The 12,079-nt window shown below is 40.2% G+C and overlaps 1 protein-coding gene across 1 annotated transcript in view; it reads right to left on the minus strand.

Moving 5' to 3' along the window:
* The window catches only part of PTPN5 (protein tyrosine phosphatase non-receptor type 5), a 78,310-nt gene that overhangs the window by 23,573 nt on the left and 42,658 nt on the right, over positions 1 to 12,079 (minus strand). The window contains exons 3-7 of the mRNA XM_041481079.1: positions 10,853 to 11,019; positions 9,866 to 9,985; positions 7,971 to 8,054; positions 4,100 to 4,338; positions 1,327 to 1,516 (exon numbers count right to left, since the gene is read on the minus strand). Coding sequence (XP_041337013.1) covers positions 1,327 to 1,516; positions 4,100 to 4,338; positions 7,971 to 8,054; positions 9,866 to 9,985; positions 10,853 to 11,019 — 800 coding nt within the window. The remainder of the gene's footprint in view (positions 1 to 1,326; positions 1,517 to 4,099; positions 4,339 to 7,970; positions 8,055 to 9,865; positions 9,986 to 10,852; positions 11,020 to 12,079) is intronic.

The following is a 12,079-nucleotide window of genomic DNA, read 5'->3' on the forward strand; positions in this document are numbered from 1 at the left end:
TGCAAAATGAAACAACTTCTTGCTTCATCTGGGCTTTGGACTTTGAAAACCAAGTAGGTTAGACAGAGTGAAAACACATGATGAAGAGCTAGCTGGTGATAACTGTTTCATAAAAAAAGACCTAGTTTACAATTTTTAATTACAGATATGACATTGATTGCACAGCATTTTGTGCTCTTTCAGTTTTCATTAGAGAATGAAAATAGTTTGGGATGGCTCGGCTGCTGGATGATTCCATGAACATCAGGAAGCCTAATTCAAAATCTCTCAGACAAATGAAGTGTATTTTTTCCTACATCTAACATTATTTTCTTTGCTTGAAAGCTACAGAGTAGCTGAAAGATTGGTGAAATTGTATGTGGACTAGTCCAGCAGTCCAGACACCAAGCGGACATTCCTTCCCTAAAAGAACAATAGATACTTTACTTTAAAAGGAACAGGGTTTTGCCTACACAAAAGCTGCTTTCCTTCAACTTGTACAGTACTAAAGGAATTAAGGACCACAGATACCTTGTATTCTACTTTAAACCAGAATCCCAGAGTATCCCTCTGTTCTCATAAATGCAAAAAACCCCCTGAAACTGTGCAAGGAGGGAGGACAGCAAATGATAATCAGAGTGGTCTTTCCTTTTCAGACACTTGGAGGTCACAAAGAGGACAGGCTGAAAGGGCTGTAATGTTGCAAAACAATCTTCCTCTGCTCTGCTGAGATTTCAGTTTAAGAGAATATTTGACATGGCAGTCTTAACTTCAGAAGTTTACAACTAGTGAATTATTTTTGTGCAGAAAAAAACCCCAGTAATACACTCTGAAGTTCCTGCTGAATGACAGAGCCACACTGTGTTTTAGGTAACCAGGGAACATTTAGATTTGGAAAATAGCTACACATTAAGCATTCAACAGCAAAGAGGGTGGATTAGGACTAATTTCATCTTTAGGGCAACTCCAGACACATTTCAACAAGTTATGCTTATAGCAAATGACGCTTTCCTTCTGAACTCCAGTGATTGTTTTGTTGCTGTTGTTAAAAAGGCAATATACATCAGAAAAAAAAACCAACCTAAATCTTGTGAAACAAAGACTTGTTGTTGTTGGTTTTGCTAGAACCAATTCTATAGTTTTTAAGTGACAATACTACTGAAAGCTTTCAGACATTGTAATTTAAAGGAATGATAAATTTGGGAATTGCATTAAATGCTTCACTGACAAAAGTGGAGTTTGCGTGTACTACTTTTAGACTGGCAGAAAATAATACCAAGGTCTTCTATGGAGAGACAACACCCCATTTTTATTGATGCTCCTAGAAGACAGAGGCTAGACACTCACAAAGAACTCTGCCTGGAGTATGAAAGGATCCAGTGCTTTCTTGTGCAGCTCCTCTTCAGTCAGGATGTTCGAGGCCGTTTGGAGGTATTCCCGGGCTGACTGTTCCCGTGGAGACATGACATAGCCAAAGCCTTGCTCAGAGCAGCCTGGTGTGCACATATCCAGTGTGAGTGAAACATTTGAACCTCTCCTGCAAAACAGAGCAGTCAAAGTTTGCTTGCAACAGACTCAACGCTGCCAGCAATGACAGATGAACAGCTTCATGAAATCATCCAGCTGGTTCAGATGGGGACATTTTGGTCACTACCTGTAAGAAAATGGGTGATGCTTCTTGTGTGGACAAGACCAGAGGACGATTTTGTAGACTGAAACATCACTGGGGTAAGATTGTGGGATAAACTACCAGTTCAACTTTAATAGAGATACAAAAAGCCAACCCACTGCAGTGAATAATTTTTCTATCTGAAAAATGTTCTTTCCACAACTGTACATCATAAGAAGGGTAAAATGAAGGTCCCAATACTTTAACAGTCACATTATAAACATATACTCTTAAGTGTAGAATTTTTTGTGTTAGTTAGCCACACAACAAACCAAAGCAGTCAAAATGCCTAATATGAATAAAGTTTTAAAACACTTCTGAGCTTCTGTTAGACAAAAGTAAGATTCAAAAGCTGTCAGTGAATCTATATTTAAATATCTTTAACATAATAATAAAGCCACACAATATCATGATTACTAGGTAAAGGTTCTATACATTTGCACAGTAAACCTATTTTTGATGAAACTTGACTCAAAAAATTTAGTTAGAGGGTGTGTGCAGGAGCTATTAAAAACCATGTAGGCACGCAGGCACGACCAACTCACAGAGAGGACAGAAGTCATCACTTGGATCACAGCCCTTTCCTGGACTCAGGATTTGGTCCAAAAGAATTTGCAGCCAGCCTCCTGCTATAATTCACAGCCACGGGGAAATGCCACCAGTGGCAGACACAGAATCTTTAGTGACACCTTTCAAAGGATTTCACTTCACCATCCTGTGTGCTATTAAACAGCTACCACATTTCTCCCCCAGAAAAGATGCATTTGTAGTTCTTCAGCATGAGGAAATGAGATTATTTCTTTTTCAGCAACATTCAGTGGTGCTTGAATTTAGCTGCTGACCACCCTTTTAATTGCAGAGGTGGTTAAAGAATGAGAGGGAAGTAAGAGAAAAGCAGAACGGATGCCAACGAGGCACAGGTAGGTAACACAACAGCAAACAAAGGAGAAGTGACCGATGTGTAATGTAAGTGAATTTGTCAGGGCACAGCTCAAACCTGAAATGATGTCTGCCTTCTCAAGGACATGTGTATGTTGAAAACAAGTTTATATCTTAAGTGTTCACATTGTACCTAGTTTGAGAACTTCAAGAAATGGCTTTCACTGTCCCACTTCTAGTTATTTGACAGGTTTTTCATTGTAATTCATTACTTTAACCAATTGATTATTCTCCAAGCAATACTCCCCAATTCTCTTGATACAGTGTCTTTCACGTAGGATAGCAGTCACCTGAGGAGAAATGTCACATCTTTAAAGTGACAGAAATGGAATGAAATCAGGGATAGTGAAGAACACAAAAACTCACATATTTCAAGCCCAATCTTGCCTACAATGAAAAACCAACAAAGCAGCAGCTTCAGGGACAAGCCCCAGAAGTTACTGTGATCTCATATAAAGGGAGACTAAAACAATAAAAGGTATAAAATTTTAGGACAATGTTATAACAAACCATAAAGCAATAAAAACCATTCTAAACCCACAGGAGTGCAAATTGAAAGCCTCTTCTGTAACACTCCCTTTTACTGCATCCTGAGGAGCTTCAGAAAATCAGCTGTTGTATTCTTAAAATCTATGTTTTGTCCTTTGTTTTAAGCTTTAGAGATGAGAATTAACTATAGTTAGCACTCCAATTAAGCTTGAAAAACGAGAAAAAAAGAAAGGTGATACTTTGCTATGCTGGGCCCCTCAATAACTTCATTCTTATTCATAACATTGTCACTTTTGCAGAATTTCTTCACAGGAATTCTATCATCAAGACCTTTGTTCTGTTTCACTAAGACAACTGAAAGGACACAAAACAAAAAGATTTTCCTTTAGTCTTGAAACTGCCCTTTCCTAGCTGTGAACCTCTTTGAGAAGCTCCTAACTTGCCAGAGAAACTCCTCTTTTCAAGATGCCCTTATGGTTCAAGTGGTGAACACCAGCTCACCCCAAAGTTTCAGTACTGGGTTCATTTGAATAATTCATTTACTTCTGGATTAACTCATTTATATGAAGAATATTGAAGACTGTCACTTTTTCTATGGTGTGCTTTTGGAGAAAAGACTAGTTCTCCAGTACAAGTGACTGGGGGAAAAAAAATTCAACAAGACCCACCACTTTCAGAGGTAAAAGCTTTTACTGCTCTATAGGGGATTTCATGCAATGCAGGTGCTGTCTTGAAGAATGGTGAGAGAGTGATCAAACACAAATAGATGTATTCAATGGAAAGAAATGATGCTTTAGAACAGCACTTGTTGACAGATGTCCAGAAACTGTGTGCTGTTTAAGTAACATGCTTGTATTTATGACTGGACTGAAAACAGGACAGGAAATAAAGCAGGTGCTTGACTTCACAACCACATTTGAAAGTGACATTCACAAAGGCAATAAAGCTTCCTACCAGGCACAGAACTCCTAAACCTACAAAATCTGTGAGCAGACTTTTCCCTATTAGTCACATCTACCCTACCTTTCTTGCAAGCCCACGGATTTAACCGTCAGAGTAGCTGGGTCTGTCTCCGCTTTAATGTCCATGACGCAGTCAAAGACTGGAGTCTCTGGTACGGGATCCAGATCTAGAAAGTCATCTTCATTTTTATCCTCTGTCCACTCTGAGTACGTGAAGGAAGGCTGCCGGCTCACAGACTGCCGTCTGTCCTCTTGCAGTGGAAAGGGGGGGTCTGGTGGGGCTCTGAGGAGGTGCCAAAACTGGAGGAAAGAAACATTTTAAAAAGTTGCTGCTTGTAGCCAGCCCTTCCATATAGCCTAGGGCAAGGGTCTTTAGGGCAGCATTCCAGCTATCTGTATTAGAATTGGAGAGTACTGAAGAGAACAGGAATGTTCCATGCAGGAGCGGCTTTGTGGTGTGTGTTGCAAGGATTCACATCTACCCATTCAAACCTGCTTTCAGCCACAGAGGTTTCCACAGAGCTAGCCAGGCTTAACTCAGGGATACAGTGGAAGTGGAATGTGCTTGTGACCATCATATGCACGCCAACATGATACCACTGTCCTTTTGTTCAGTTTCTTATCCTTCCCAGGCTTGTTTACAAAACAAAAATCCACTATAGTATTCTACAAATCATACCTCTCCTGATTTAATGGCTTTCCATCTGAAATTTACATATAGCTGTCTTAAGTTAATATAATTGAGCTGAACATCTTTAATAACCAGGCACTGTACCCCAAATCTATGCATAAACTCATTATTTGAATAGGCGTCAATTATGATGTACCTGATCCTGGGGCTCAAAATGCCTGTATCAGTTTTTGGCCAGGGGACAGACTGTGCTATAATCTAATTATCTGATTTGAATATGGTATGAACATTAAATAATGAATCCTGTGAAGTTTTAAGACACAACTGCAATATGAAAGTTTATATTACAAATTAACAAAATTTGGTTTGAAATTGCATGAAACTAAACAATTTCAGAACCATATCAGTTTGCACAGATGCTGTGACAGACTAGATGATTTGTAAATCAGATCAGTAGACTTCAAACGCTCCACACAGCTTCTAGTAAAAAATTCAAGTCCACCTCTGAATTCCAGGATCTGGAACCTTAGGCCAACTTCATCCATCTAGCATAGAACTAGGAGTAGTATCACTCATACTAATGCCATACAAACTGTACTTAATTGTCACGCATCCTTTTGAGACTAAGAACACATTTTCCACAGTAAAAGCCTCTTCTGTCATCTTCTTATGTGGTTTTCAAATGACCAGTTGAATTTTAAAAATTGCCACTAAAAAAGGTCAGATTTCTCTTCCTAGGCTACTAAAACACATAAGGATGTCATGCAGGACAGTGCCAATTTCAACACTGGAAAAGAAGGGCTTGGTCATAAAAGCACTCTCAAAGGAATAATCTTTCAAGGTCTCTTCTAGGCAGCACATGGCTTAAAATCAATTTTAAGTAGAGAGAGGGAGAGAGAGAGATAACTCAGCTGAGACAAAAGGGAAAATAAAGAAAACTGTTTTCATGCAACAATCTCTTGTCCACCAGGCTAGGATTTTAGAAACCCTGCCTGGTCCAATCACCATTTTCAATGTTCTGCCAGTGACTATGTTATACCTTACTCTGCAAATACTGATAAAAGCAGATGTTTTCAAATTTGCAAATTGCAAAGCAGCATGACCTCAGACATCTGAGAGGAAGGTGACAGGTAGGAAGGGACAAGGCTCATGTGCTCTCTCTAAACAGTCTCTAGCTCCTAATGTCCATGTCAGAGAGAACATACTGGGCAAGATGGACCGCGGATCAGAACTCACAGGACACTTTTATACTCTGTGGCCCAGCAATTTATCCACAGAGTAGGGTGACACAGAGTGACATTTGTGCCTCTACTCTAGCTAAAAAAGTCTTAGCACAGCCCACAGGAATAAAAACCAGTGCAAACTTGCCAACATGAAAACTGTTAGAAAATGTTTTCTATACACAAATTTTAACCAACACAAAAATGGGCCAAGTCTACTTTAATCTATAGTGGTAGACTTGCTCCTGTTCACTTGAAAGGAGTTCACATGCAAAACTGTCCAAAGAGAGATCAGAATTTTTGGCCATGGAGAGCTTTCATTTAACTTTATCTTCTGTGCTAAGAATGGGTCAGCAATAAATGTTTTTGTGCACTGAGAAATAGCTGAATATGCTAAGATCACATCCCTGCTATTCAGATTTTCAGTCCAGAATGTTCTGCTGCAAATTTGTAATTTATCTGGAGCTCATACAGTTCTTGAGAATTCTTAGGTGTCTTTTTCTTTTTAATTTTGCAATAACAGAATTACCAAAAGTTTATTTTTGAGGACGAAATTAATCTGAATAAGGTACAGCAGCATCAAAAACCCAGAAAATTGCATAAACCTCACTAAGCTCCTTGCCTACATGAATGATCACAATAATGGAGGCATTAACTATAATTGCTTTGCCTTGTGAATGATTTTTAGAAAGTCTATTTTCCTGACACATTAAACAGAAAATTTTGCCACTGTGCTGCCTCTGAGTGAACTTATCCATGGCATATAATATGACATTACTTCTTAGAAGGGAGTGTGGCCAGCAAATCAAAGGAAGCATTCCCTTCTCCTTGGCAGTGATGGAACTGCACCTTGAATACTGTCTAAAAATTTAGTTTCCCCAGTTTAAGACAAATATGGACAAACTGGAGTGGTCCCAGTAGAGGGTTTCAAAGGAGGTCAAGGGTCTAGGGTGCAGGAAGAAGGTGGAGGGAATTGGGCTTGTTCAGCCTGGCAAAGAGGAGGCTGAGGTGATCCAACAGTGGCCTGCAACTACTTGAAAGGCAGCTCCAGAGATGCAGCCAGACATTTCTTGGTAGTATCAGCTGATACCACAAGGGACAATGGCCACAAGCCTGCAGAAATTCAGCCCAGACATTTTTGTGAAATTCAGATGAGATACAAGGAAGCATCTCTTCCCCAAAAGTGCTACATGACTGTGGCACAGGCACACACAGAGAGATTACAAACCTTCCTTCCCTGAAGGTTTTCAACAGCTGAGTGGAAAATTTCATGGCTGACTTTACCAAGTGTTGACAACAGCCCAGCTCCAAGCAGGATGTTAGACTAGCAATCTCTGCCCACCTACAGTCCCATGATTCTGGGATGTATTTCATTATGTTGTCCATCACTCAAGCAGCATGTACACAGCACAGCTTCAACTTCCTAAGCTACCTGGAGTGCACCTCTGAAAGGACAGGAGGTGATGCTCTGCCTGCATGTTCAGTAGCTGCATTTCCACTCTCAGAGAACAGCACAGAGGGGTTTGAAAAGCCACATTCAGTTAGAGCTCCCTGACAAGACAGAGCTCTCCATAGCTCTCCCATCTAGCACAAAACTTCGTGCCAGTTACACAATCCATGGAGAAACACAACACACTGCTGCTCCCCAACAGCTGACAGCTAACTAGACTAATTGTAGTCATGCCACTTAAGCTTGTTCTGCAGCTGGGGCCTTGGTCTACATCTAACAGGACTTCAGAAGAACAGTGGCAGTCTGGAACAGCTCCTTCTGCCATTGCAATCAATGGATGATGGTCCTGTTAATGGACACATCCCTTCTACTTCAGTAGAAATGGTTTGCCCATCTGTGGAAAAACTATTTTTATACACCATTCTACTCCAGTGCAATCCCCAATTCATCAAGAAATTGAGTAAGGCTAATTCCTCTACATAAAGCAGGCAGATAATTATATAGAAACAGCCCCAAAAATGATGCTTTACAATCAACTTGGGCACAACACCAACAACGTTTGTTAAATAAGACATCTTATAAAAACTCAGAAAAAGGGCATGAATACAGTTTGTGCTGTATCGTAACTTACCAGAGATCCTACAAATAGCAGTCCTAGAGAAGCCAAAGACAGCAGGATGTATGAAACCACAACACTCCCAACTGTAGTCAGGCTCTGTGGGACAACAGAATAGACAATAATTCATGAAGTATTTAGGGGCACAGTACAGTGTCTGCATGTTCTTGGCCAAGTGTGTATTATTTCCCTTGAAGATATACTGATATCATACTCACCTGTGGAAAAGCTGCCATCAGCACCAAAAAACAAAAAAGCTAGGCTTTGGAGAAGATTGAAACTGAAACCATCTCTAAGCCCCAGCATATCTCAGAAGGTCTAAACCCCAGATTTCACTGTCAAGGCAAACAGGAGTTCTGCTTCCAACCCTCATGCTTTGCCAAAGTTGAGATCTGAATCCACAATTTAGTTTTGCAGACTGGACCAACACTTCATTGCTACAGTCAGTGTGATTTTTATACTGTGGTAAAGGGCTTTAAACAAAGTTTAGTACTGTTCCTGGATTTGGGGATCCTTAAATAGAATCCAGCCACAGAGGAGTTTTCTGTGCTTTCTACACATTCAGTGAAACACTATCAGGTTAATTCACACCACTGGCAGTGGAACTAATTCTGATGTCTTAGCTGTTTTCTAGTAGTCTATAGCTTAGCCTGTTCTCTGTAGTAGGTGCAAAATTCAGTTCTAATGGACTTTAGTGAGCAAGGAATTCCACTGTTTTTCCCATAATAGTGCAGCTAATGAGAAGTTTTGAATTAAGAGCTTCCATTTGCTTATTTTAACATCAGAAGATTTCTTTGCCTATACTGTTTTCAAGTGTAAATCTGCACAATAAATAGTGCTATAATAAACAGTCCTCAAACATATGCATGAACATCTGTACAGAGTCATACTTGGGGTGTTCTTGTGGTGCATTCTAGGAATCACTTTCCTTTGTGAGGGACAATTATTGCAAGTCAAAATTATACAAATGAGTGTTTTTCTGTAAGGAGCAACAATTTGTTAATGATTGAGGCCCTGCAAATAAGACATGCAACAGTCTGTGAAGAGCTCTGTGCATAATAAAGCCAACTGCAAAAGAAAAAGTGCTTCTTTCAAAAAACTCCAAAAGAGCAGGTGACACGCAGCTCATAAACACTGAGGAAACAGAAAACAGTCTCCTCTGTACTTCAATCACAAAAGGCACTGAATCAGATTTTCTATTAGTACTGCAAAGCCTCTGCCTCAAAGATTATGTACAATGGATCTAAGCATTCTGATAGCAAATCTATTTCATCAGATTTTTGAAAGTAGCTGTTCACCACTTAATTAAGGTTCTGTCCACACTAGAAAAATCTGCACTGGGTATAATTACCAGTAATTTATCAGATGAGTCATTCTGGTATACATGTCATCATGTCATGGTGAGAAGCTAAGCAATTTTACTGGGGTAGCTCTGTAGATATAACTGAATCTGTGCACTTAGTACACTTGAAATACATTTCCTGAATGTATTACAGATACACAGATATGTTCTAAACACTCAATAAAAATATTTTTAAGACTATGTTGCGATTTGCACCTTTTATATGGGTTGATCCATTCTTCCAGAATTTAAGCTTCTACTCATCCTAAGAAATAAAGTTCTAGCTCTCCATTTACTGTGGGCTAAGCCTTAATGAGATGACTTCTTATTGCTTTGTTTCATTTGCAATAATTTGCACTTAATGAAAAATCTGCTGTGCTGACCTAATGTCATAGTCAAAAGTTCAGCCCAAAGATAAAATATTAATCTGCTTTCAGGAAACTCTTCTACCATTTCAGGATATACACATGAAATGCACACATATTATACTTATCAGAAGAGATATTAGAAGCACCACCCAAGGCTACGGAAATCAACTATATAACCAGAGAGGAGCACAGGGACTTACCTCCCCTTGATCTGAAAAAACCTGTTTAAATGGGGTAAGCAAGTAAGAGAGCAGGTCAAAGGCATTCTGAGCTGCTGGGATGGTCCCGTAAGTGCTGTACCACAGCATCATGCAGAGAAGCTGTGCAATCAATCAGAAAAGACGTAATTAGCATCTCTCATTATGCACACATTCATTTTCATTTCAAGACTGCATAATTAACTAATTTAGTTAGCACTGATTTAACGTTGATTATCGCTTTTGCTTTAAGAAGTCAGGTATTTTCTAGGCTGCAGCTTAACATGAATAAAAAGACTGAAGGCTCCAAGCTGAGCCACTATTCACTAGATGTGCATCACTGAGTTACATAGGCTCCCTCCGACCCTCACTGGCAAAACGGCTGCCCAGCAAGTGGAGCAACACTGAAAGAGCAACAGGTTCCTCTGGCTTCTGAACTTTCAGGACTACTACTTTTAGATCAAAACTAGTAATTCCATGAATTTAGGATGTTATTAAAAGGCTCTTAAGGCCTCTCACAAACAGCCATGTTTCACATAGGTATCACTATAAATACACACACACATAGAAACTTTTCATTTAAACCACTCAATGGTGCTGCACAGACCACAGTTAAATATAAAGTCATTGCTTTTGTAGTTTATGTTAACACACTCACAGAGAGGTATAACCTCAACCCACACCACAGCTTGAAAGAGCACACCTCCTGCTCCACTTGTAAACAACATAGGTCTTTACCCCCCTACATATCAACTATGGAAAATGGATTTGGTGGGATATTGGTCATTTGGCAAAGGAGGCATTTGCAGGGTGGCAGGAAATGGGATGGGAGTCTGGGACATGAAAAGGCAGGGGCTGCTCTCAAGGCAAAGCTGTGAGAGATAGTTGCAGAAATGAGGACTACACCCACTCCCACTGCTATGTCTACAGTGAGTGAGGAAACCTCCCAACCTAAAAGAAGGGTCCCAGCATTCCAAAACCATGCCTTACCAGTATCTGTGAGAGGACAAACAGATACATGCTGTGTCCAGGTATTAATCCATTCCACGGGGGAGGCCAACCGAGCACTGCTGTTTTCTGGGAGGCTTTCAGGGACTGCTCCTTCCTGCTCAGCTCTCCTTGCCGTCCTTCAGCTTCATCCACTGACTCCATAACAGCTGGACGGGAACAACCTTCACGTGAGAACGACATGCGCAGGGGATGAATGGGATGTGACCCTGCAGGCACCGCGGGGGCTGCGGGGCTATTGTTTTCCTGGAGATGATGGTTACCTTTCAGTTCCGCCTCAGCAAGCGCAGCTCAGGATTGTGAGCGTCACACTCTATTAGTGCAGCTTTATTCACCTGCCTTCATCAGAAGAAAGTGAGTGTGGGTGGATAAATTATTTTCCCTTTCTTTCCGGAGGTGCAGATTCTGGGCTTTGTTGTTAACAAATTCTCATTTACATTGCTGCACTTTTTCATTTTTACTTTTTAAAAAAAAGCTACCTGTGCTATTGCCTAGCTACACGCTTCCCAGCTATGTGATGGCAGAGAACCCATTTTGCCCCTTCCTATATATCAATTTCTCTATTTATTTTATTTGTCTGCTTTGTATAATCCGATTATAGATTTCTGAGTAGAGACCGTTTCATCTTATGCGTCTGAATAGTGCTCAGGGACTCTGGGTTTTGGCTGAGTGTCCTAAGGCACTAATAAAATAGACTTTATTCCAATAACCCACTTCTTGGATGAATTCATACTCAAGAGCTATTTAATAATGTTGCAATGCTGTTCTGTTGAGTGGAAATAACCACTGGTGTGGCTATTCCCTCAGTAACAGTATTTTGAATAGCGTCTGTGTAGATATAAATTCATTTACAAGTAAGGAGTGAAAGATCAGAATCATTAGGTGTAAGTACTACTGATTTACGTCTTTGGACATGAGGAATGCCCCAAGGCTGGCCTGTGTACAACACTGTAGACTTAAGCCTAAACCAACCTCCTGTGTCCCAGGCAAAGGCCTCACCACTGGCCCTTGCATGATTTGTAGAGGTCAGGTTTCTAGAAAACTTTCCTCTCAGCAACCATTTCTCTAAATGTCCCACACTTGTAACGCTAAGTCAGATAAGCACCCAGTAACTAGCCATAGCTCTAATCATAAAATGAAATATATCTTTGTATCAGCTGAGGGTCTGTCCATAGTAAGAATTAATCTTTTAATGCTGGTTTTTTTTTG

The sequence above is a fragment of the Pyrgilauda ruficollis genome, unplaced genomic scaffold, assembly GCF_017590135.1.
Source record: "Pyrgilauda ruficollis isolate IOZ18807 unplaced genomic scaffold, ASM1759013v1 scaffold55, whole genome shotgun sequence".
In the NCBI taxonomy this organism is placed as follows: domain Eukaryota; kingdom Metazoa; phylum Chordata; class Aves; order Passeriformes; family Passeridae; genus Pyrgilauda; species Pyrgilauda ruficollis.